We start from the raw sequence: 27,275 nt of genomic DNA, 5'->3' as shown, positions 1-27,275 counted from the left end.
TTTTAGCAGCACCTGTTGTGATAGGACAAGGGGTAGTGGTTTTGAGCTGAAGGAGGGCAGCTTCAGACTAGATATAGAGAAATTTTGTACGATGAGGGTGCTGAAACACTGGAACAGGTTGCCCAGAGAGGTGGTGGATGCTTGATTCCTCAAAACATTGGAGATTTTTAGTGGTCCACTGGACATTTGGAAGGTCCAATGGAAACACTGGATGAGGTTCTGAACAACCTGATTGAGTTTAAGATGTCCCTAGCAGGGAAGCTGGAGCTCCCTTCTAACCCAAACCATTGTATGGTAAAACACAGATACTGACCAAATCTTTAACTGGGAAACTTACACCACCCTTAAAGTATTTGGGGCATCCTGCTTTGCTTCCTTTGTGTGTGAATTGCAGATGAACATGAGTACTATGGTTCATGAGCAGTGATGAGCAGGGAGAATTAGTTTCTGCACATTTCTGAACAGTAGCAAGTGAAACCTGTTGGAGTTGCTGCTTTGAAGCTGAGTGGTTTTGATTGGCTTCTGTGCCTGTCACTGGGCAAGGTTTTTGGCATGACAGATTTTTGGAGATTGTATAAGAAGAATTGTATCAGAAGGAAAACAAATCGAATGTCAATGGAATCAGCGGAGTGATGTGCTGAGTACTTCCTCTGGTGAGGAAGTGTTTTTGGGATAAATGGCAAAAGGGAGACCTTTACTGGGGTGAATGTACAGACTTTCATTCTGTGTTAGCACACTGATACATGAAGCCTTTAGTATGCTTCTGTTTCTTGTTTACAATTCAAGACCAAGCTTTACTTTGGTGAATCCCAGAAACATACTTCCCTCCCATCCCCAATGAAGAGTACTTTCCTATTCAAAAGCAACTTTTGAGAAAGTGAAAATATGAGAAGAGGGATACAAAAGTCAAAGCAAGACCTCTGTGTTTTGTGAAGAGGAGCTGAGAAGACTTATCAATATTTTTAGAAGGGGTAGCTGATAAATTAAGGATAGAACAAGTGCCAAGTAAAATAATTTCTCTAGTCTTCCTTTTCCAAGGTGATATTACTGGAAAGGCCTTGTTTCCCCTTCATGCAAGGTGGTGCCAGCAGCATTTCTGAGGGATATGATGGCTTCTTAGTAATAATGCTGTATCACAGCTCCCTGCTGCAGGCACACTTCTGGATTGACAGCTGAGGACTAGCAGTATGCAAAGCAGTGTTTCGACTTCCACCTCTTCAATATCCCGATCAAGTGTTTACCAGAATGAAAAATTGTGGATTGCATTATTCATAGCTGTTTAAGCTCTGAGTTATTCTGAGTGGTTTTTTGTGCTGATGGCCGAGCTGTGCTGTGCCAAATCTGATGTAACAATAACCTGGGTACCAGCTAGAGCAGTTCTTAACTATAAAGTTTGAAAAGTTTACCAGACTAATCTGTTAAACACAATGGATCCATTAAACTAGGGCATCACCAGTACTCAGAATGGCTATGAATAGATGTATTTTTTTTGTTTGACATTTACAGTTGTGAAATGAGCTTTGTGGTGAATTAGCTTGTGCAATAGGGAGTGATGCTAAACTTAGATTTCATGTAGCAGTGTAAAGCTTTATTCTTGGAGTTTGCACTCGTGTTCTGTTTCAGGTCAAATACTAGGAGGAGGCAACTTGTGGAACAGTGCAGTTCTGGAGCAGCTGGTTACTAAAATCACTGGAGGCGTGCTTTCTTTACCAAAAAACCCCAACCACAAATCTATCCCAACATAAAAAACCCACAAACAACCAAACCCACATAAAACTAAAAAAGAATCCCAGTCACCCCCTCCCCTTCCTTTCATTCATTTCCTGTCTACTTTTAGAGATGAAGCTCAATATCCTTCAAACTTTGCTCCTTTAAACCTGCACTTCTTTCCTCCCCCTGTAGTTTTCATCACATCAACTGCACCAGAATCAGGAAAAATGCTTGCCTTTGTGTGCATTAGATAGGTCTTTCCTGTTCTGTCCACTATCATAATTTCAGTAAAATGATTGGTTAAACTCATTCTACTTACTTTGCTGTGAAATATGAGGAGCCTGGACTTATCTAAGCATGCTGGTATTTAGGAAAACTTCCCTTTGTATGGAATAGACTGGAACACACCTAGATGGTGCATAAATATATTAATATTGGTTGGAGATCTTGAGAGAATAGTTATTTCACGGTCTGAACCTGTGTAGGTTGTTAAAAAGGAACTGCAGGTTGCCTGTAATGTCACCCAGCAGCAAAAAGTATCATCTCATGTCCAAAGTCTGACCTGATGGAGGCAGGTATGCTCAAGTCTTCTAGGACCTGGAAGTCCTTTAAAGCTTTATATCTTTTTGTGGAATCATCACTGGACAAACTTGCTTGACCCTTATCTTTGCCGCCTTCGGCTTTTGGAGTGATTAGTGTTGTATGACTGTCTGTTGATTTATGTGACAGCAGTATCTCTCTAGGCTAACAGTTTCATTTAATTTACTGTCCTAGTGTGACTTGGAGTAGGGGCAAATGTCTCTTAACAGGATTTACTCAGCTGAAGCAGCATTAAAAGTCAGTCAAGGACATATCAATAGGATAACATCTCAGAGTACTTATTAATATAATGGCAACTTCAGTGGTCATAATAATCTAAAGGTAGATGCATTATCTGCATTATATTAGAAAAAAAAAGGCTGGTCAGTGCAGTTGGTTTGTTAGTGAATTGCTGCTGGTTGCTGCATGCACTGTTGCAGGATTCTGCCTCTTATCTGTTAAATGAGATTAAGAGCAGTGCAGAAGTATTCAAGCCCACATCCTGAGTTTGTCTGTGTCCAAGGTCCTTTAAGCAGTGATAGCTATTGCTCCAAATCCGTTCGGAAGCACTGTAGGAGTTGGTGCCTCCCAGCTGGATGTGGAATTTAGCAGTATGGGCAAGCAGCAGCCACACTCCGTCTGGAACAGGACACTTCAAGCACTACACAGTTGAATGGGTGACTGGTAAAGTGCTGGACTGTAAAAGAATAGGTAATGTGTCTTGTTTGATGCTGTAGGGAAAACAACACAATTTATTATGAGCAACTTATTATGGATTTTCAAGTGAGAGATTTCCAGTAACAGTGAGCTGCTGCACAAGTACTTTGTACCAGCAATCTGATGGTGTGCCATTAGCACTGCTTTGTTAGGTCGTACTTCCTTAAGTTTAGGAGGGTGCACTGAAACTCTGCATTGTGAGAAATGTAAATGAATAATAAGGGCTTGTCTTCATTTTGGACTTACCTGCTTGGAAAAGCTGAAGCTGGCTCAGTGTCTATTGTCAACTTTTGGGTACCTCATGAGCAGGCTGGTTCACTGAGGGGATTGTAGCAAAACCCATTACTGGTTTAAAGGTGTGGATTGACTGGTTGAAGAAGGGAGATCAGGAGCAGGTTCTTATGACCTGAAACATTTCTGGGGCTACTTGTCTGTGAATTTATAGTACTAGTGCACTTTGCTGCTGACTAGGCAGAGTTTTACAGTTTCACAAAGATTTCATACTATGCTCTCAGATAAGCTAAGAGCAGAAATGTTAATAGGATTTCTATGCAGCTTGCTACTTGCAGTTGTTTGCCTTTGAGAAATTGTACTTTAAGTTTTATGTAATTACACTTGTTGGACAGTACAAGTCAAAATTGTAAACTTACTTAGTCAAGTCCTGAGAAGGGAAAAAATCTGGTGGTTTGTCATTGCTATGCAAAGAGCTGATCTTTATCATGGATAGCAGAATAAGGTGCCAGGCTACAGCAGGAGTGCACCTTAACCATGCAACCAGTAACTTGTGTGAGGTAAAATTAGCAGTACTTCTAGAAAATGTCACTCCTTTTGGTGTTGTGTGTGCATCCTTTGTGGAAGTTCACGTGGAGATTACTGTGCTCTGACTATTTTGGGGAGATTTGTGTGGTTGTGCTAAAAATGACTGTGTCCTGAATGCAGAAGTGACTCTCCCAGTGCTTCTAAAGGGCAAGCTGACATCTCTAGGTGAACTGACATGTGTTTGGAAGCTTTTGTGTCAGCTTTTTTCTGGACTGAGGAACTTTGCTCTCAGGTTCCCCTAGCATGCAGTAGAGAGAGTTGCTGGAGGAGTAAAGGAAACTGCACTGGAGTGGATGAAAAATAAATTGAGGAATCTGAGAAGGGAATTTAAAGACTTAATGCTAATTTCCTTGGGTTCTGTGCAATTGATAAAGGGTAAAAGGAGGAGAGGCTCCTGCTGAAAGGCAGCTTTAGCTCAGTGACACTGGTAGTTTATTTGTCTACTGCAACTTTTTCTTTCTGTACAAGAGTGAACTCTTCCTGCTGCAGAGGCATACATTCACTTCCCTCCTGGAGAAGGGGTGTCAGGGGGAAGTAGATGGCTTTTGTAGTCGCCAAGAGCTGCTTCTGTGTCTGGAGTCACATGTCAGACACAAAAAGTTGCTTGTTCGTTTAGTGAGTGAAGTGTAAGCTGTCCCTTTTATGAAAATACAGGAGACTTTTTTCCTCTTCCAGAATCTGTCAGTTTTTTCCTGCAGCCTCGTAACAGAAACCAGCACAGTCTCTCCTGCTGCAAATGCTTTTGCTTTACTCGTCAGCTGTCATAATACTCCTGTACTCCATAATACTTCTCTTCTGGGTAGATGTGGAGAAGTGAAAAGTCTCCCATGAAGTCTCTGTCCATATTTCAGTTTAGAGAGTGTGGGAGAAAATGGAACTTTATTCTGTCAGCAGGTAGGTATTTGTAAATCTACTTCACAAGATGAAGGATGGGCCACAGACCTCCCCTAAGGCAGGATGCCAGGACCCCTTGTGTTCCTGAAAAAGAGAGGTTCCTGGAGGATCCTTGGAGAATACGGAGGAGCAGCCTGTAACTTAGTACAGCCATTGTGTTAATCACAGGATGGTTAAGGAGGGAAGGAGCTCTGGAGGTTCAACCCCTCTGTTAGGGCAGGGCCACCTGGAGCTCGTTGCCCAGGACCATATCACAGAATGGTTTGAGTTGGAAGGGACCTTAGCACTCATCAGTTCAACCCCCAGGTGTGGGCAGGGATGCCACCCACTAACTAGATCAGGTTGCTCAGGGCCCATCTAACCTGGCCTCAAACACTTCCAGAGATGGGGCATCTACCACATCTGGGCAACCTGTTCCAGTGCCTGACCTCCCTCTGAGAAAATAATTTCTTACTAATGTCTAATGTAAATTTCTCCTCTTTTAGTTTGAAACTGTTCCTCCTTGTCCTGTCACTATCTACCTGTGTGAAAAGTTGTTCTTCCTCTTTTACAGGTCCCATTTAGGTACTGTAAGTACGCAGTGAGGCCTCTCTGGAGTCCTCTTGAGGCTGAACAAGCGCAACTTCCTCAGCGTGTCTTTGTAGGATCTCTTGTAGAAAGATCATCTTTGTGCCCTTTCTCTGGATCAGCTCTAGCAGGCCAATGCTCTTTTTTGCTGAGAACTTCAGAGCTGGATGCTGTGCTTTAGGTGGTGTCTCACAAGGGCAGTGTAGAGGTGGAGAATCACCTCCTTTGACCTGCTAGTCATTCTGCTTTCAATGCAGCCCAGGATGTGTTTGGCTTTCTGGACTGTAAGCACACACTGGTAGCTCATGTCCGGCTTTTTGTCCACCCAAGTCTTTCTCTGCAGGGCTGCTCTCAAGAACTTCTCCCAGCCTGTACTTGTATCTGGGATTGCCCTGACTCAGGTGCAACACCTCGCACTTGTACCTGTTGAACTTGATGAGGTTCTCGTGGGCCCACTTTTTGAGTTTCTCCAGGTCCTTCTGGACAGCACCTTGTCCTTCTGTTCTGTCACCTACACAGTGCAGCTTTGTATCATGTACAAACTTGCTGAATGTTGATGCCACTGTCATCAATAAAGGTATTAAAGACTACTGGTCCTTGATATCCATGTCCACCTTGATGTCCAGATGGCTTTTGAATATCTTCAAGAATGGATTTTAGGAAGTACTTACCCTAAACCCTTGTTGCTTACATCATATTGTGTGCTGCTTGGTTGCCTCTGTACTTCTGCCCTTGATAGTAAATGATGGAATTTCTGTGCTACATCAAATCCGGGCATCGACTTGGTAATTACATGGTAGGACCTACTGAGTACCACAAGCAATGAAGATTTTGTTGGTATCATTAAGGTGCTGCTAAGACTACCCAAGTCTTTCTCTGCAGGGTTTTTTTGGTTTGTTTGTTTGTTGTTTTTTTTTTTTAATTTTAGATATCACAATCTGTAATTCAGCTTAATGTGTAACTGAATTTGCTTTGTTCTTAAAACCTCAGTGTCAATTTCATGGTGAGACCTGGTAACCTAGAATGGGGATGGTGAACTTTTCTGGAGCTGCTTTTCAGAAATGGAGGCTCTAGGATGCTGTGTTAAAAGAGGGAGGTTTGCTTTAAGAATGCAGAAAAGCAGTCTTGTCTTCTGAGGGAGGCTGGAAGTCACTCCAGAGTCACTCAAGTAAAATTTTAATTAGATTGCAAGGTTGCATAGTGAAACTTTGCTTGAGACAATCCCATTTCTGCACTGCAGTGTTCCTAATCTTTTCCAGCTATCATCTAGCTGCAGCTCAGCACTGTTTCTTTACATTTTTGACAGGGTCAGTCTCTTGCCTGAGGGATCAGAGTCTATAGAGAATGGCAGTATAACCCGGATAAGTGGCTGAAGTGAAATAACTAAATACATTCCTCTAAAGTCTACCTGAAAGTGTTTTAACTCTGTTAATCTCACTTGGAAGTGTTCCTCTGTGTTTGCAGGCTTTGATCTGACTTCTCCAAAGTCGGTGAAAACTCTGATCACTGATTCTGGGGTGGTACTCTGTCCTTTGGCCTGGTCCTTTTCCATAGATTGGAAAGATTTTCACCTGTTACTGTTGGAGCTGACAAACGTGAGCTTTGAGCACTGTTTGAGACACACAGCTTTGTCATAAATCTGGGATTTCTGCTTAATCTAAATGCTGAAACACTTGAAAGATGCTAGAGAATATGTGCAAATATAGACAATTTTGTCTGACATGAATGGGTTAAGTATTTTACTGTAGTGTCAGCTTGTCTAGTCGCAGGATATGCTGGAGCGTGGATCTACTCCCTCACAAGAGCTCAGGAAATTAGTCTGAGTTTATAATTGGATTGAGAGGAGAGAGAGCTGCTGCCTTCGCCAAGACATGTTGCGTCAGCTGTCTGAAATACTGTGGGCTGAGGCTTTGCTTTAAGAGAAGAGCAACACTGGCAACCGTGTGATCCCTACCTGTAACATTTGGAAGTGTTTGTGTTGCAGGGAGATACATCTTCAAAGAGGTGGTGGTTGTTGTTGGTGGTGGTTTTTTGGGTTTTTTCTTTGTTTTAATAAGAGTAAGTGAAGGCAGCACTTAGGCTAAAGAAAGTACTGAGGAAGGTATCTCCGTACAAAGAACTGTACTGAATGATGTGGTTGTATCAGGCAGAGCTTGTCCAGAGAAAGCATGTGGATGAGGCTGAAGTACTGAGATTAATATCATGGTGTTGAGTTGTACCCTGCTAGAAGACAGCAGATACTTAACCCCTTCAGCCACATTCTGCTGACCATTTCTAACGGGCCTGCAGAAGCCTGTACTTGTACTGTTCAGGAATTGCTGTAGCTGTGCAGCTCCATTCATGTCATGCACAAATCTCAGGGGACTGAAAGAAGCGTCTGCTGTTAAAGGAAGGGGAGAGAGCACAATGTGATAGGAGCACTAATGTACAAATTTCAGGCTTGTTTAATCTTTGGGCTTCTGTCCTCTTGCTTCACAGCATCCTTTTCTCTTAATGCAATTTTAAGGCCTCAGATCAGGTGCTGAAAGGCTTTACTTGTCTGTAAACTGGTAAGACTTTGAAGATCAAATTGATGCCACAGAATCTAGACTGGCTTAAGATGCTTAAGTAGATTTATGGCTCTTAAAATGGCTTATGCATATAAAACTCTTTGGAGTGGGGAGAGGATCTTGACTGTTGCTGCCTGATTGGGAACTACCTGGGAAAGATGGGGGTGGTGGAAGACCACCTGGCTGGAAATCTTTGCCCCAGACACACTTACTGGAAGGCCTCTTATCAGTCTTGTGTCATAGCAGACTGCAGAAGTTGAAATTCAAACCAAGTATAGGCTGAGAAGGCAATTGAATCTCCATAGGCAACCTTGAAATAAGAGTCTGAATCTTTTTGCTATGCCCCCAAGGAGCAAGTGCTTCTCACACCTCTTCCTCCCTTTGTCAACAAAGTCTTCCCATAATTTTCCCTCATTTTCTTTTGCTTGCTTGGTTAAGTGCTGGAGACATGATAGCCTTGCCAAAAGTATGAGTTGTGCGCAAGTTTGGCAGCTCTGGGCACAATCAGGACACGAACACAGGATCGTGTTCAGTGTGGTGAAGGGCCTGTGTAACAGCAGTACTCATTCATACTTCATCCTACTTTCTGTAGGGAAAGAGGGATATAAGGTTTCCATGCATAAACAAACTATTGCTCTGTTAGACCTGTGTGTGGGAAAAGCAGCTTCTCCACAAGGCTACCATAACATCCTATCCCTGCTCAGCTGCCATGAAGGTAGAAGTGCTTCAATACTATATTACATTGCTTAAATTGTTGCTAGAGCCTTAGGTTAAGGTGGAAGCTGCAGACCTGGGTAGCAGGTGCTAGCTGAAGAAAGAACCACGCCTGAGACTAAGCAGGCAGATATCTGGTGAACGGTGTTTGCTCAAACTTAACAGCTTTTCTAGCTGTGGAGGGAGTTCCCTTCCTTGTGATTCATGAGGTGCACAATCTGTACTGACTGTTAATGCTAGATAGTTACCGGGGAAAGCTTTAAGTACACTCTGTAACCTTAACAGAGGAGATTACAACGTGGTTAATGGTAGAAATTGTGATGGTAATACTTTGCTGAGTCTTGTCAACTTTGTGACATTCAGTTGAACTTGTCAGTGATTGGTTCAAGCATCCTTGACAGAAGGTATCTACCTTTGTGCCAGTCTCTCAGACACCAGCTTCTAAAATGCCATAGATGACTTAAGTACTAACCTCTAAGTTATCGTGAGGTGTTAAGGGCAAATGAATGCTTGTTCTGGAACGGCAGTATCTTCGGTTTTAATCTCTGGCACAGTAAGCAAAGAACCACTGCTACTTCAGTCTGGAACAGCTCCTTCCTTAGGCTTCAAGATCTTTGCAGGTATCAAGACCTTGCAGCTGGTATCTGCAGTAACAACCAAGGTTGTTACCAAGGTACAGAGTAAAACTGAATTTGCAGTGCAGGGCAAAGAACAAAGATACTTGAGGATGCATGGTTAATTACTCTAAGCCATGTAACAGAAGCCTAAACTTAAGCTTCAGCTCTGAAATGTGTGTCTGTCTTGTCCTGGGAAGGCAGCATCTATCTATTAGGGTATGGCTCTACAACCTCAGTTCCACCTCCAGCCAGCTGCAAGTGCTTTGAATTATTGTGAATGAGAGGAAGCCAGTCCAGCAGGATATTTTGGTCAGGGGAAGGCCCTTTAGAAAGGCCTCATAATGTGCCTGTTTTCATAGTGTACAGAAATCTTGATTGCTGTGGCTGTCAAGAGCTGCTAAACTGGTCAGAAAACTTCACACTGCAGAGAAAAACCTTGCTTTTTGGTTCAGTGCAGCTGCTGTTTGTCATCCCCATCCTGTTTTGTTTCCTTAGGCCATCACTTGAGTTTGGAAAATCCCTTGGAGAGAGATAGGTTCTGTCCCTGTGGTGCATTTGGAGGAGGAATCAATCTTCTTTAGACTGGCTTTAGGCAGTATGGGGGAGTTGCTGCCTTGGTCTGCCCTGAATCCCTGGATGTGCTAAGGAACTTCTGGGGAAGAAGCAGATAAAACAATTGTTATGGCTGGCAGGGGATCTCTCAAAACTAAAGATTGTCTTCCCTGAAGTGGATGAGTTAGCAATGACAGCCTAGAAGCTGTCCTACAGGAGATTTGGAAGGGTGGACTGCAGTCCTTTCTACAGAGAGATTGACTTAATACTTCAGTTAGAAGACCGTTAAATTTCCCTAAGTGATGAGGAAGAAGCTTGTTCAGCAAAACAGCTTCCTTCATCACCAGGTAGGATTTGTACCTGAGAAAAGTGAGGAGCAACACTCCTGTAAACTCCAGCAGGTGAGAGAGCAGGAGCCTGATGTGTTTAGGTGATGTGTTTGATAGGTGCTGTAGCAACCCATCTGTATGGCCACTATAACTGAGCAAAGAGAGGACCTTGAAATAAGGAGCACTTGCATGGTGTCCCTCTCTTGGCAGTGACTTTAGAACAGTAATATATCTGTAATATTTCTAAAAACTAGAGATTGTCTTGGGTGACTTCTGGGCTTGTGCTCAGGCTATGCATAAGGAGGATCAAAAGCTGAATTCAGCCTCTCAGGTGGAGGCTCACATTTGTAATTCAGCAAATCTTCCCTGTAAGCCAAATGTATGTTCCAGCAGTGGGCCACATCCTGTATGTGTCTCTGACTACACTGAGGAGGTGTTGAAGAGTTTGACCCACACAGATTTCCGTCAGTAGGGGTGGCAGGCCAGGTCAGTGGTTGAGATTGGCAATCCAAATGTCTCTAGGGACATGAAACCAACTTGTGCACTACAAAGATATAGGAAGAGTACCAGATTTTTTTGAATGGTTGGTAATGGGTAAATCTGAATGTAGGGAATTTCCTATAAAAACAAGGATGTAATGCTTGCTTCAGGAAATGCCTAGGAAATGGTATTCTTGATTGTTAGCAGGGATCAACAGTTTTTCATAAAGGGTTCTTTTTCCTATAGTAGCTACTTGCAGTTGTAGCCAGCTAGCACTGACCAGTGTTAAAGTGAATGATTATTTAGGGTTAGGCAAAGTCCTAGGGTGTAACCTCCCCTTCTCTCTCTCTCACTGCTGGGAGAGTGATGGTAGAAAACGCCCAGCTCTTTGTGTGCCACATGTGATAACTTGTCATTTTGCCTAACTCAGCACAACTACTGCCTGAGCCTTTTGCACAGAAGGCAGCCCCTGACTGCTGAGTTATACAAGGGAAAGTTGTGAAGCACAATCTGTAGCTGTTCATATTAACAAACTTGGTTAATAGAGTATATTATTACTGTAGTTGTGTTACAGTTCTCTGCTGCCTGTGGATGCTTTAACTACAATCTGTGACTAAAGCTTTGACCTTTGCCAGGTGAACTTTGCAGTTTTTCTGGCAGATGTCACAGCCACGTGTCAGAAATGCAGAGGGGCATTCTATTTTCTTCTTTTCAGTGGGCTTGGAAAATAGCATAGACCTGTGTTTCAGGCTCCAGCACTCTCATTGTTATGAGCCTGCAGGTACTCTGCACCAAAAATGAATGTAGGTCTTTAGCCTAAAGGATCTGCTTTTTAATTAGCTGGAAGGTCTGTTCCTTTGGCAACTGACTGACTGCAGTGGAAATGGGAAGTTAAAATTCCAGAAGTCATGTACACTGAGATTACTTTGCTTGGACTTGACTTCGGAATGCTGCAAGGCTCCTTCACTTCTCTGGAATGATGCCTGATCATCTCTGTCCTTACTGTGCAGGCAAAGATTAACTTCCATTTGATTATGCTTCTCTGTGTGCAGGCTGCAGTGAGGATCCCAGGTGAAGGTGTGGGGTTTGGGAGGAAATTGTTGCTCAGGTCTATAGGTGATCTGCATTGCTAGTAACCTTGTGTTTTCAGTGAAAGAAGCTGACCTTGAAATAAAAATACAACAATGTAGTGAAGTGCTGCAAAACTGTGCTGAATGCCTCTTTTAGGTAAGAAGCATTTCTGCTTCCCAGAGTTGAATCTTGAAGGCCTGGCATGAAGTCAGATGGCTTCTGTAAGTTGATCTTTCTTTATGGCATATGTGTCAAAACATAAATACATTTCAGGTGATGCATTACTGCTGTTACTGGCTGCTGTAAACAATGCTGGTTGAAGCAGCAAGTGTACTTCATAAATATTTAACAACCCCCTCCCCAAAACAAAACCCCCTCAGACCCAGATGTGTTTAGCCTCATGAGCGAAAGTCATAATGCACATTAGAATGTTCATCAGTAAGCCTAGGTGGTGTTTATAGGCCAGCCTTCAGAGAGGAGTGCTGCTCTCTCCTGTTCTGAACTTGCACTATGGTGTGATACCTGGGCAGCAGAGACTGAATTCTCACTAGTGGTTATTACACTGATGGAAGCAGCTGGAGAAATAGCTATGCGCACAGAATTTTCCATTAATCAGAGAAAAAAGTCCAACACAGATGGTATATAGGATAGATTAGGCTGGTAATCCTTTTGTGTCCTAGAAGATTAAGGATATCCTGGTGTAGCTGCAGTCAGCTGACCTTTTCTTATTTAAACGATTGAACACAGTTGATTCAGTTCTGCAGAGGACCAAGGCTCTTCCAGAAGCCATGAGTGGTGCACTGTGAATGTTTGTTAAAGGAACGGTCTGTTGAAGTACAGCCTCAGTTATAAATTTACAGGAACTTAACTTTGTGCCATGTAAACAGCAGCAGCTACAGGATGGCTAAGAAATCACTTGCTGGACGGCTCTGTCATATGTAGCAGAGCTGGATTCTCCAAGGAGGCACAGTGGGTGTCATGTGGAGAAATGGAGGGTTTCTGAATGCTGCTGTCTGGGTTGCCCCAAAAAGTGAAGATGAATGCTTCAGTGGAAGAGGAGGATGGCTGCGTGCACTGAGCTGTCTGGCATGGATCTATATGAGGATTACAAATCACCCTTCGATTTCAATGCTGGAGTGAACAGAAATTATCTTTACTTGTCGCCTGGCATAAACCTTTCTCCACCTGGATCACCTACACTGGCAAAGTCTGGTAACTCCTTTCTCTTCCTTCCTTAAAATCTCTACAAAATGCTTAGCAATTAATACCTGTAAAGCTTCTCAAATTAAAAAATCTATAAAAGCTGGCCTCCTGTTAATTCTGGCAGTGTGTTCTTCAGTGTGCCATGTAGATAATATCTCATGCTTTACATTATTTGTTATTTATTCAGCAGAAAGGCAGTTTGAGGGAAAACAAAGTGGCAAAAACAATTTGGAACAAGACTTCTGCAAGATTGCAATAATTTGCCTAGTTTGTCTATTAGATTTTTTTTGAGGAGGACGCAGAAATTGCATTTTTAGCAGGACTTCAGAGCTCTGTATAGTCTAAAATCTGCTTTTGCCTTAATACCGAAAATCTCACTGATTAATGAAAATTCCCTCTAAAACCTTTATTTCATTCCACCTAGCATTTAAAATGCTGCAAACCTTCCACCTGCAGATATGAACTGCACTGAGACTGCCCTATGCTGTGCTGCAGTGGCATCCTTTTAGTACTTAACCCTATGAGTTTCTTGCTGGTGGACTGTTGTACAGAACACCTCTAGCTGTGCCTCCCAACACTCCCCAATCCTAGTTTGTTGTCATTCCTTTCTATTCCTTGCTGCCAGATGTAATCTTCCAAAGTAATTTTAAATATAGAAAGCTTCTACCTACTTCCGGTGTGGCAAAGCAAAGTTACGCAGGGCTTATTGCTTAAAATTTTAAAGAAACATGCGTCCCTTGGGGAACCTCTGTGTGAACTATAACACCCCTCTCTGTGAACTTGCTGAGCCAGGGGCTACTGGGAAACAGTGGTCAGCATTCACTTCTGCAATTACTGCTTCTCCCAGCTCTTCTAAAGGACAGGGGAAGCAGCTGTTTGTGTCAGGTGATGATGCATCACTATTACCACCAGCTTTTTCTGGGCTTTATTTTCTTTTTCATTTGCTTTGAATGAATACCTAGCATTTGGGAGAAGCCCAAGAATTTTCTGCCCCATGTTGAAGGAATATGTCTCACTTTGGCTGCTTCACTGAGATAAACGGGAAGCACTTAAATCTGATCTTTCTTTTATACTGCAGAATAAATATGCTCTGTAATACTGTATGTTACTCAAATGTTAGAGTGGTTCTATAACTTTGCAACAGCTTGTTCTCCTGAACTATAGCAACCACCTTTTTTCTTTAGCTTTGCCAACTGTAGAGTGATAACTACACAAAAGTTGAGTCCACAGGCTCTGCAGTCTGGATCTGGGAGGGCTGGGTGTCTGTCAGTGCCTCACTAAAAGCGTACTCTGGTCTGTCTAAAGTTCAGGAATGCTCCTGATTGCTGCTGATCTCTGAATTCAGGCTGGGGACGTAGGGACTGCTGGTCAAAATAGAACATGAACTTGGATTGAAACAGGCCAAAGCAAACCACAAATCAGAAAAACTGAGTGTTAATTGAATTACTCTAATGATTTGCCTACGCTGGCAGAATAATAGGGACTTAAATGTCATTTCCCTGAATGTGATCCATGGAGTCCTAATAACTAACTTGCTCATGTCTTTATTTGGTTCATTAAAGTAGATCTAATAAACTGCTGGGAAGATATGTTAATCTTAGAAATACAGACCTAAAAACTGACTTAAAGCTAGGTAAGTTTTCTAATACTAAGTCATTATGATTTTTTCCTCCAAACAGATTTTTTATTCTGTTTGAGACATGAAACGTTCAGTTAAGCTTGGTTATAACAGAGTACCAAATGACTGAATTTTAAGTCCTTCACAATCTAATGATGCAAGAGAACTAACATAACGAAAGGTAACAACTTGAAAGCTGTAATAATAATTTTACATAGCAATATAAAATAATAATAGCGACAGTTCTGTTGGCAAAAAAAAGACCACAAGTGAAAAATGCTCTTTTAGTAGTAGTTTGAGCCGAAGCATTTAAATCTGTCGGCTGATTGCTGATTTCCTGGTTTCTTGCCCCATGCCTCATAGAAAGATCTAAGGTGGGCTGTGCATGTTTCCTTATGAAGTTTTTTCAAAGCCAGGATCTTACTGGCTGTCAGCCCTAGTTTATGGGATACATTTGGATTGTAGCCACACCATTGTGGAGGTCTGTGGGTTGTTAGCTGTGTAGACAACTGCTCCTTGATCAGACAGCCCAGCACAGCCTTTCCCATAGCATGGGTGATCCCTGTGTCCTGCAGGTATTGAACTGAGGAATGGGAGCAAAGGGAACAGAGGGGTGAGCAGTGACAGGAGAGAGTGCGGAGGTGCCAGAGTGAAGATTGGTGGGAAGATGTTCATATACTTCATGTGGAGCTCAAAAAAATAATAAATGGGAGGAGCTCCGAAGGCAAGAGGAAGGCATGGTCAGTTGTGCAGAACTCTGCAGAATCAGTGCTCTGAATAGCAGTGATTTCCTGTTTGCCTAAAAATTCTAGGAATGTGAAGAGGAGGAGAGATCATTCCCTTGCTTCTTAGCATTGTATTAAATTAAAATTCTTAAATTCTATTTGGTAGGCAAGAAGCAGAACAGTCTTAAAAATGAGTTTTCCAAAGAGAAGTTACATTCCCCAAATGGAAGCTGTTGCTGCAGGAGACAATCTGGCGTGTTTTCTTACTGGTGGATTCACTTGATCTATTTTTGGTGATTTAATCCAGATGACTCCTCATAATCAGATTGAACAGATTTTCAGCTGGTTGTGCTAATGCCTTTGGAGTCAGGGTGGTTTTGGTACTTGCAAACTTTCTGAAATGGCTTTGTGATGGCAAGCAGGTGGTCCCTGAAGGGCTGCAGGTGAGAGCAAGGTCAGGAATCACAGTAGAACATACTGAGAGGGTGTTGGGTGTGGAAGAGAAATGCAGTTCAAATTGTTTTCCTTCAGGGTAGGTTTATGTAATTAATAGGTTAAATAGCAATTTAACAAAAAAGGTGTGGCATTCTTAACTGTTAAGGAAATATGTTGATGCATAAAACAAAAGTTATTTGATGGTGAAACATAATCCTTTGTTTTAGGTGCCATAGTGCTATGCTTTAGTTTGGGCGTTAGACTTTGAAGTTCTTACTGCCCTAGATTTTTGACAGAAAGTAGTGTATTGGGAAACCCACAGGACCTACATTATGTTTGTGTAGAAGACACATGTTAATCTCTGGGAAAACATGACACAGATCTCATGAATAAATGCAGAATGAGGTTTAATTTTCTTCCTGTTGGCTTCCTTCTCAGTGCACTCGGTAGTAACACAAAAGTCTGGTCCAGGTAGCAGTGTGCTTCTAGAGGACAAGTGTTCTGGACACAGATACAGGCAGACAACATGCCATTTTGGAAAGAATTTGTGGAATTGAGTTTTACCTGAGTTCAGTAATTTGATCCAAGAACAAGGTTTCTTTTTTCAGCTTGACAGCTGCTAGGAGTGTGTTTCATAGAATGCATGCAACTAATTACAGACTCACAGAATCTTTTTTCCCCCTGGTTTTTCAGTTGATTGTGATGTAGCTGTTTGATATGAAACCTCACAGCAAAATTATAGTGGTGATTAATGAATTTTTGATTCCCCAGGGATAGTATGAAGTGCCATCAGAAGCTGTTGAAATGAGAATGGAATTTTATTGGCTAGATGGTTAATTTCTATAGTGATTAATAGGAAATGTTACTTAATGTGTCTTCAACTTAGATTAATGATATATTTATGTACATATACATATACACACACATGTATATATGTATATACACACACACATATATGTATACATACACACACTCTTCCTCGCTCCTTACTAACAGACAATCCTGATCTCTTTCCTCTTGTATTTTAAGATTTTTATTTGGCTTCTTTTTTTTTTTTTTTATTATCTGTAAGGGTGTTTTATGTCTTGAATAGAGAATTACTTCTGGGAATCCACAATCATTCCAGCATGCAGTCTCCCTGCAATTAGAACAGAATTCCTTGATTTTGGCAAACTTTAAGTGTCAGCTACCAAGACTCAAAATGGGAAATCTTTTGCTGGAAATTTTGTTGCATAAAAGGTGTTTAAAATGGTCTTACTACAAGCACTAAGGAGTAAAAAACTGAATCATTACAGTTATTGTATCATAGTAATACAAATAATATCATCCTCTTTCCTTGCACTGAAGCTGTGAAAGCAAAAGTTGAGGAAGACCATGGGGATGTTTGTGGTTTATGTAGGAAAATTAGGCAGAGTTTTGGTTTCTGGATTTGGAAGAGGCGGCAGTTTGAGTGGATGCATATTCTTATCAGTCCCTTCTCAGTACTATCCTGCTTTGAAGCAACAGCCTTTTGTTCCCGAGCTCTGTTTCTGGGCTTCCCATCTGTCTTAAGGTCCAGGTGCAAACCAGCAGCTTACTTCCAGTTCCATGACATCTGCAACTTTTAGTTCCATGATATCTAGGCACTGTGGTCCCAATTACTAGGGACAGAGAGCTCAAGAAGGGTACAGAGTTCCTACTTGCAGTGCAGTAGTTTTTTCACTGTTGTTAACCTTGCTTGTGGCTGCACCCAGTGTGCTCAGAATGGACACTTTATAATCTGATCCAGAGAGTAGTAAGGGAGGGTGCCTCTGCACTGGCCTTGAGCATCTCCAGCACTTCCAGAGTTTCTGTGCCAGATGAATGAGAGATCAGAATGTGCACAGACTCCTGGGCAAAGTTGCGTAGGAAACACTGGTCAGGATGTAGCATTCTGCATCTTGGTTTCTGCGCAGAGTAGTGGGAAGTGTTGTTTTCAACAGGTTTCCAGTCTCCTATTATAGCAGCAGTTGCCATTATATTGAGCTTTAATACACCTTGATAGAATGAAAAATAAAATGCCTTTGGTTTCCTTCCTGTAGTTGGGGAGCATGACTTTGGTGTCCTATCATCAGTTTTTCGTGCACTGGCAAAAAAAGCTGTGTGCTAGTGTTAGCTGTTGTTTGGCAGACTTGTGACAATCTGACTTTTAATGCTTTTTGTTCATCTCAAGGGCTGCTGAGGAGTGACTCTATACCTGAGGTTGGAGAGGATGCTGCTGCTGCAGTCAGTATGGCAGAAACACTCTCAGAAGAAGAACGGGATGAGCTAAGAAAAGAGCTTGCCAAGGTAATTATTTTGCAAATAGCTCTTAAACTTATTTTGATAATGAAAATATGGGATAATGTTATCTTTAAACATACAGTTAATGCTTTGCATAGTTATTTAGTGAGTGTCTAAAGCTGGCATTCCTGTGTGTTGCACAGATAGGAAGGAAGGGTGTCAAGGAGAAAAGAACAGCCAATTCTAGTGATGGGGAATTAAGCTGAAAGTGCTGAATGTACAGATTTTAAACTAAGATACATAAATACCTAACCATTTTTTTTTCCTTGAGTGAGAAGGGGTAAATCAGCAGAGAGAACATGGTTGGAAGCCAAAACCCAAGTATTGTCTCAAGTGGTGTGGAGTAGCTAAAACTGTTTCTTTCACGAAGAATGCTTTGTAGTAATATCTGTGTAGGCACTGTACTGCTAGTGTCTGACCATGTTACTGTTCTTGTCCATAACAGAATATTTTTAAGAGTGAGAAAAAGTAGCATTCTTTGAAGAGCAGACAGGCAAATATTCAAGCCTGATACATGCCAAAGTCAAGCTCTATTAAGCAGCCAGTCTTTTTGCTTTAGTAGCTTTATGGGACTTTAGGACCCTTATGAAAGAGGCTAACTTTAGCCCAAGGTTAGCAAACAAAGGTTAGCTTTAAATTAAGCACATTTAATACATTATTGTATTTGGCAGTCCTGAGTATCATTTCATGCCAAAGATAGTGAGGGTGGGCTGGTCCTGCTAGGGTATGTCGTGCTGGACTTGAGGCAGATATCCAAAACAGCAGTGCGTTGATGATACTGTAAGGAGTACAGTAAGGAGCTGTACTCCTGTAGGGAAGCTTAAATGAGTGGGCAGCCTGCTGGTCTAAACTGGGGTCACCTTGCCTGGATGAGGAAGTAGGATGGGAGGGATGCCCTTGCCTTTATTATATGTATGGCCTTAGTGACTCTGTCACTTCTATAAAGCTCACAGAATGGCATCGTAGAACTGTGCTGACACCTCTGGTCATGTTTCCAGGAGAGGCTTAAGTGGCCATCCGAGTAAAGAAGGAAGTGCACAAATACAGCTTTCTAACAGAGCAGGTGCTGTGTTGTGTGTTTGTGTGAGTTTTGACAGCTCAGTCTGCCACAATTTCCACACCTGCTCTGGGGAAGGTGCTCCTGTGGCTGGATCCGGTTTACAGGTGCTGGCTTAAGCCACAAAAAGACCTTTCTGTTGAAGCAAGGGGACAAAATTTGTGTACGACAGACATGCTCTGAGCTTCCTGATACTCGTCACACATTGCTATATCTTCTGACGTGGAAGTAGAATACAGGCTTGGCAATTGTCACGGGTTTGGCTAATCTTCAACCTTTACATATCATGGGTAATAATTTCTAACTATGCAGTCTTTTAGTTACCAACTTCCTTGTACATATTCCAGTAACAGAGCAAGCTGCAGGTAGATTACTTTCTCACTAGCTCTTGTAGCATCTGTTAGATTTCCCTTTTAGTATTTAGGAATGACTGTGAGGCAACGTTAAAAACCTCTGCCCTCCCATTACTGATGTCTAGTAGATGCATTAAAGAAACACATAGTTAAATGGTTGGGTATATTCCTTGTTAACTGTTAACCACTTGTTAACAACTCTTGTGCCACAGGTGGAAGAGGAAATCCAGACGCTCTCACAAGTGCTAGCTGCCAAAGAGAAGCATCTAGCAGAAATCAAGAGAAAGCTGGGAATTAACTCACTACAGGAACTAAAGCAGAACATTACCAAAAGCTGGCAAGATGTTACATCAACCACAGCGTATGTACCAGCTCATGATGATTGTTTAGACTGTTGAAGTGAAAACTGTTGAGATCTTGTGTCATGTCTAAACACTCTGTTCTTGTGAAATGAGTATATATAACACAAAGTTTAGGTGTATTAATACTTCTCTGGGTAAATCAACGTAGACATTTTTAAAAGAAGAACACTGCAAGCTATATCTCATGTGAAAGAAGAATGATTGACCAAAATATGGGCTATTCTAACACACTTCTGTCTGTCTGATACATCTGAGATACCAAGGTGTCCTAAGTCCAACAGAATACCCTTCTTTTCCACCCTGAAAAATTGTTGTAAACTGAGCCCATGCAGGAAGAGTATGAAGTCACAGTTACTGTTCTTGCCAAACACAATTGTTAGCTTAAGGTCTAGAGCAAGTTGCCTTCTGCAGTTAACCACAGAATGTCACAAGATCTACCTCAAAATTTTTATGGTGAATTTTATTGACAGAAATGCGTTTGTAAACTGAGCCCATGCAGGAAGAGTATGAAGTCACAGTTACTGTTCTTGCCAAACACAATTGTTAGCTTAAGGTCTAGAGCAAGCTGCCTTCTGCAGTTAATAACCACAGAATGTCACAAGATGTACCTCAAGCTTGTTATGGTGAATTTTATTGACAGAAATGTGCGGTACAAGAATTTAGACACTTGGCACAAAAAAATAGACCTTTTTAGTGTGTGGGCATAGTTTTGTTTATTTGTGTTTTATTTTCTTTTGTATTTTTGAGTGGGTTTTTTTTTTCTTGATTGGGATGTTTTCTGTGTGAGTTTATTTTGTATTTTAATAAATCCTATGATAGCAGATAGCATCTGTTCTAGGGGTGGGGTAGTAGGTGCATGTTGGTGAACTGTGTCTGGTCAGAGCTGGCAGAGATGCTGCAGCCAGAAGGGGCTGCAAAGGCTCAAAATAATATCTTAAGCAGGTTCTCCATTTGGCCCCAAAGCTGAAGTGTACTGCTGCATTTAATACAAATAGACACACACTAAAAGTTTCCTTATTAAAATAACTAAAACCTAAATGTTTTTTTGAACACAGATACAAGAGAACGTCAGAAACCCTGTCTCAGGCTGGTCAGAAGGCTTCTGCTGCTTTTTCTTCTGTTGGTTCAGTCATAACCAAGAAATTTGAAGATGTCAGGTAGGATTTTGCAAGTAATTGCATTTTTTTATTTAAGTGGATGATCAATAAATTTATGCTGTTGACATACCTAGTGCTTCTAAAAGCTAATCTATCAAGAGCCTTCAGCAGCTGTTGTAGGGGAGGTAAGAGACTCACTGCAGAATCTGCTTGTATGTCCTCACTGATGCTGAGGAGTTCTGTGGTGTGTGTTTTATGTAGGCAAAAAAAGCAATGTGTGCTACCACCTCCACTGCTGCTCTTATTTTCTGGTGAGATTGCAGGTGGCACTGTCTGCCTGCCTCTGTGGGGTACACATAGCACTGTCATTTCTGCTCTCTTTCTCAGCTTGTGGAATATTATATTTAAACAACTACTATCTTTAACTGTTTGTATTATGTTCGTTTGCTCTTTTGTTGTTGTTGGTTTTTGTTTGGGTTTTTTGTTTGTTTGTTTTTGTTTTGTGTGTCAATTCCTTCCAGGTCTATTTTATTTCTTTCTAAGCTGTTCTGCCTCATAGAAGTGGCTTGATTTTATTACATTTTTAAGAGACTTCTGGCACTTTTTAATTCTGAACTATTGTTGGCATATAATATATTTTGTCTTTGTGCCAAATGACACAGTCTTTCATACACATTAGGTAAGTCTGCCAAGTAATTTTTAGAATATTTTGAGCTGCTTGCAAAAATTCTGCTGGATGCAGTACAATCAGATGCTTAGCTTACAATTCCTTGATTATGTAATTCTTAGTACTGGAACCTATACAATTATTCATCCCACAGGTAACTTGTTGTTAAACTTATTTTTCAGTTATTGGGCAAATAAAAATTCACACATTCTCACAGAATATTGCTGCTTTGGCAGCAGTGTAATAAAATCAGCCATTTTCAAGTGCTGCCATTAACTTCTTGCTTTTTGAAGTCTAGTGAGAAAATGCTTTGAGTACAGCTACACAGTTACAGATTTTTCTTCAGATTTATCAGAACTTCATTTCTCTCTTTAATGCTTACTCTGGCATTGTGCAGACTACAGGCATTTTCACATTCCTTTAGGTAAGGTGGGCACAAGAATTGCTTCTCAAACTAAGCATGTAGTCAGATTGTCTCCATTACAGTTTTTGATTTAAGTTTTGTCTGTAAAAGGTTATTTCTTCTTTTATTCAGTGTTAGTAAGGGTGAAACTGAAGCCCTTTTAATGTCAGGGAAGATGTTTCTTCATGTTCACCTGGTACCTATCTCAGAACATGAAATCTTGAGTATACGTATTAATTATTTAGTCTTTCTTCCTGTTAGAAAGAAACCCACTAAAATGATTCTGCAAGGTTGTTTATCAGGAGACAGAATATGGTGTTGAGGTCAATGGCATGCAGTACTTCTTTGTCTGTACAGTGTTTGTGCCGTGGCAGAGTAGAGATTTTCCCCTTTTTATAAATTGTGTTTATTACAATGCTGTTTAGCATTGTGATTCTAACTAAATGACTAGAATCTAAATGTAAAATAGTTTATACATTCTTTGGTCATAGTTTGTCCAGTGAAACAATCCTTGAGTTGATTACTTTAGCAATGCCAGTATTTTAGTTACTTCATCCACATTAACTTTGATCTAAGCAAATACTCAGTGTTTTCAGCAGTTAAAATTCCTGTGTAACAATTTCTGTCCATTTCCTCTCAGCCCATCTATCTGAGTCTGACTTAATCTTTTCTGTACTCCCCCACTAAGGAGCTAAAGACAGCAGTAGGATCTCTGTAAAGATGTTGGGATTTGGCTCCTAGCATACTAACTGGGAGCTGTTGTCCCAAGGGAGGTGATGGGCAGAGGCACAGGATACTATGAGAACTGAGACTCTGAAGTGAGCTCAGTTTGATCAGGTGTAAGAATAGCAGCAAGTCTCAAATATGTCCTGTTCAGTATCAGTGAGACAGTGGGAACCTGGAAGACTTCTCTGCTCCTTCTGAATGCAGAGCTCAGCTGCTCACTTAACAGGAGTCACTTTTCTGCTGTAAGACTGTGGTGTTCCCCACTTAGTATTGGACTATTGGACCACAAGCACAGACTCAGAGCTGTCTTCTACTTCAGGAATACCTTAAGAGTGTCCTAATTACTCTAGTTAGTGGCTCTCTGGGTGTTGAGTACTCTAGCAGAAACTAGGCTACTGGGAGAGAATATAACAGTATCAGAGAAGTCTGCTGGTGTGCTTCTCAGGGAGAATTGTGATGATGGAAATGCAAGGTATTGTTACAAATTCAGGGGTAGCTGTGTTTAGAAAACAAAAGTGTGAAGAATTAGTTGTTGTTGCGCTTGAAACAAAATATTCAACATGTTTTTCGTGAGAACCAAATTCATTTGGAATTCAGCCAGTGAATTCAGGTCTGAGGCTTATAAGACTGCTCAAGGGTAAGTCTGAGCTTCAGAAAGGTTTAGATGCCTAAATTTTTTCCTGAAAGTTAGAGTTGGTGGGCCTGATACTTGAACTTGTACTGAATATGCAGGTTCATTTTTGTTCTTACACTCTTGCATTGGCTTCATTGTGGCTTCACTTTCCCTTGTATTGTTTTGGTTGAGGGACTTCTCACCTGTAGTGGTGTGATTTCTTCCATGTTGGACTATTTCTACATATTCCATGCAGCAAACATCACACACAGATATTTATTTGGGCACTTTCAAAGTGATGTAATAGGGAATTGCAAAAGGGAGTGAGGCAGCTGCTGGAGCTGTGATTTTGGAAACTACTGAAATAGAGAGGAAGGGAGGACTGGTAGTGCAATGTTGGAGTATTTTTGCTTCCTTTTTGTATTTGTTTCCTCTGCTCTTTGTTATGATGAAAATGAACTTTGTTCCATCTTAGGTTTCTCTTAATACCTTTATTCTCTTTATAAGAATTTGTTGAAGTTTTGATGAGCTAACCTTCCTTCTGTAGGCCACATCAGTATTCTGTGCAAAGTAGTAGTACCAAGATGTAGCTTCTGAGCAGTCATGACTTTCCACTTGGCTCTTCTTGCACTGCATCCCTATAACGGAGCAAAGTCCATCTTTGCCTTGCTCTGAGATTCCAGAATAACTTTCTTTGCTTGCTTTAGAAGACTAATCTATGATCATGGATTCCTAAATACCATAAGATATCAGCATATCAGCTGGAAATTTAACTACAAAGTAACTAGCTACTGTGTATGTTAAGCTGTGTTTTCTAGCCTGGGACTCTGGCATACCTCCTTGTGCCTTTTCAAAATATGAGGCAATGGAGTAGCTTTAAAAATTATTGTGTAGAGGATAAGAAAGCTTTAATACAATACAAAATACATGGAAGACTGGAGAGCAGCTTACTGTGCCTTTTTTATTTATTGTCTTTTTTAAACTCGGGGTTTGCTTTCGAGCATCGCAAAGAGGGCTTGTCTTTCAAACTGCCCAGGTTGATGGCCTAGTTGAGTGAGTGCTTTAGTGTGGCATTCTGTCATTTGGGAAAGAGATACAAGTTCTCTTCTTCATAAAGCTGTTCAAGGCTTAATTGTGCCCCTTGCATTACCTGAAGAATAGATGGTTTATGTTAAAAAAAAATCAACTGCATTTATCTAATTCAGTTCTCCTGCAAACCAGATCATTGTATGATAACACTTATGTAATATCTTACGGTGTTATTTTGCAAACTGGATACTGAGGGTATACAGAAATGTATTGTCCAGCAGCAAGTAAAGTCTTCATGAATATATGAATAGTTCTTCTATTAAATGATGGTGGAGATGAAACTAAACTTTTGTAGACACCTGTTAAAACGTCTGTTATTCACTATAGATTGTTGTTTTTTAGTGTGAGCAGTTCTACAGTTTCTAAATATATGTATTTAAGCCTCTTTAGCCTTAAACTTCTTGCAGGGAGAAACTTCTTGCAGCATGAGGGAAATTGGCTGAACATTGACTGAAATTAGTTAGTGTCAGTGTAGCTTTGTAATAAAACCTGCCATGTAGCAAGCCCAGAACTTGTAGTAATCCACATCACAGTGAAGAATATATATTACAGTCCAGAAGACAATCAGCTTGTCTGTGATCTGGAAAAGCCTGTGGAAGCCAGACCATCCATAAGAATGAAACACAGGAGAAATGGGGTTGGGGAAATAGATGAAACATAGCTGTGCATTACTGAAGTGTCAAGAAAGCATCTGGCCTTGTGTGTCTGATTCCCAGTACGCTGTAACTACAAATCGACGTGCAGTTGTGCATCTGCCTTAAGGGATCCCAACCTTTCTTTCTATTATGGTATTTTACTGATGAGCCCTCATAAAGGATCTCTTAAAACTTTTTCTGTGATAAACATAGAACTTTTTTTCTTCTGTGAATGTATCTTCCATTGATTGTGCTGAGATGCTAATTGTAAGTTTGGAGGTACATTTTATGAGAGTTGTTTCCCTTCCCTCCTCTCCTTCCCCAGCAACTGCCTGGAAAGTATTCTCTTGAAAGACATAAAGCCCAGACAAATTTTGACATTCTATATATAGTCATGAAAACTTGTGATCATCACTTGTAATAATTCTAAGTTACTGTTGTGGTATTTGGTAAGAATTACTTAACGTATAAGGCCTGTTCTTATCTGCAGTAAACAGGGATTTCCTGTATGGAACTAAATTAGATGTGCAGTAGTGGTGTTAAGGCTATGCAGGAGCTCCTTCATCTATATCCAATTAGCTTCTGGGAGTAGATGTGTTTTCTTGCTAGACAAACAATAACTGTATAGAACACTGGCAGGTTATAGAAATCCTGCATGAATTTCAGAGCACAGGATTTATCCTGCTCCCAGCATAAACCCGACCTTGAATACTGGCTGATGTGACTGCTTTTGTTGATTGATGAGTAGATAATTTGTACTGATGAGTGTAAAGAACTTGTACTGAATGTAAATGGAAGCCTTCTGGATGTAGATAATTTTTTCAGTAGGAAGATTAGCTGATTTATAAGACTCTCAAGTGTTTACTACTTGCTGTTGCCAAAACTGTAAATGCAGCATGACTCCTGTTGCTTGAGAAACCTAATGAGCAGACAGACTGTTGCAGCTAAGCAGAACAAGTACTAACAAGCATGGCACTTGAATCTTTCTAAAAGAGAAAAAGGTTGCTGCAGCTTTTGCTCTGATGTACTTGTGTGTGTGTGTGCATGGCTAAACAATTTAAGAAAGCAAACCCAAGCAGTTACTAAGACTGTGTAAGACTGTCTGGCTGTTCACCAAAGACAGTTTACAGAAGTCAGCTCTCTAAGCCAATTTCTTCTCAATGTAATACTTAAACTAACTTGTCGCTTTCTTTTCTCTTAATGCTGGCATTTAGTATACGCTCCATACAACATTCAATTAGTATGCCTATTATGAGGTAATGTATGCATAATCCAGCTGTTTGGTTTATTTATTTTCATGTGTGGAATCAAGTCAGATTGCACTTAAGTCAACTAACATAGTTTTATAAAAAACCAAAAACCCAACCAACTTTGTAGTGGATTTCCTGTACTAACATGTAGGATAAAATTTGTTTTATTTCTGGTTAATGGAGGTGGTTATCAAACACCTGGAAAGTGACATTTCCCTACTGTTTGGAAAACTACAACAGCTTTTCCCTGTCTGTTAGAGTGTAATGTTACTAAATGATTCCAAGTTTGAAAGGCAGTAGCTTGGCATATATTTTTGAAAATGAAAGTGAGTAAAAAAACCCCTGTGTTTTCACAAAAAGTCTCATGGTGATCTGGGGTGCTTGCCTTTTCTCTCCACTTGCTTGGCACTGTGTCACTGTGTGCTTTCCCAAGGAAAAAGAGTGCAGCTAAGTGTGGCTGACCTGCACAAATGTCAAGCAAAGAAAGAAGGGAAGCTGTGGGCTTCTTTTGAATAACACCCTTGTCTTCAATATTTATATAATACTTTTTTGAGTAATCCTTAGTTCTGGTCCACTGAAGGCAAGCATTTTCCATCCTACGTAAAGGCAGAAAAAGTGTACAAAATGGTGTACAAATTTGCACGTGGCAGTGACAACTACTTGGAGCATTAAGCCACTCTTCTGACCCTAATGAATTATACACCAGTCCTCAGCACTGGAAATCCCAAGCTGTCCTGCTTTTTGTATGCAGAGCTTACTATTTGTAATTACAGCTGCCTTTGGCACTTAAAGGCAAGGGGGAGTCTCACTTAAATTTAACATGTTAGCAGAAAATGCCACTGTGAACCATGTTTTATTTATTGAACATGTAGCAAAGTAAACTGACTAGCTTTCCTATAAAAAGTGAAAAAACTCTGAGCTGTCTTCAGCACTAATGTATTAAGCTAACCAGAAGTGATGACTAAGATTTTCTGAATAAATGCTTTAAGCCAGAAATGTGTTTGAAATGACTGGGAATAATAAGCTAAACCTAAAATACTTGCTAGTTCTCCCTTCCATGTTGGTAGGAAGGATCCTGGACCTGGCAATGTTTAGTTGCCAAAGATGAAAGTGAGCCTGCAATTTGAGTATGTTTGAATTTTA

General features: G+C 40.9%; 1 protein-coding gene across 5 annotated transcripts in view; it reads left to right on the top strand.

Moving 5' to 3' along the window:
* Positions 1–27,275, top strand: part of TPD52 (tumor protein D52) — a 122,609-nt gene that overhangs the window by 10,770 nt on the left and 84,564 nt on the right. For 2 of the 5 annotated variants that reach the window (XM_041412953.1, XM_041412954.1), the window contains exons 2-4: positions 17,771–17,886; positions 19,503–19,651; positions 20,708–20,809. In XM_041412953.1, the coding sequence (XP_041268887.1) occupies positions 17,771–17,886; positions 19,503–19,651; positions 20,708–20,809 (367 nt within the window). Of the gene's footprint in view, positions 1–12,638; positions 12,811–17,770; positions 17,887–19,502; positions 19,652–20,707; positions 20,810–21,813; positions 21,841–26,096; positions 26,139–27,275 lie in introns of those variants that run through there. The other 3 variants (XM_041412951.1, XM_041412952.1, XM_041412955.1) reach the window with 3 other exon arrangements.

This window comes from Onychostruthus taczanowskii, unplaced genomic scaffold, assembly GCF_017590055.1.
Source record: "Onychostruthus taczanowskii isolate IOZ18803 unplaced genomic scaffold, ASM1759005v1 scaffold4, whole genome shotgun sequence".
NCBI classification, from domain to species: domain Eukaryota; kingdom Metazoa; phylum Chordata; class Aves; order Passeriformes; family Passeridae; genus Onychostruthus; species Onychostruthus taczanowskii.
Note: the sequence above shows the minus strand (reverse complement) of the source record. Positions and strands in the feature narration are given on the sequence as shown.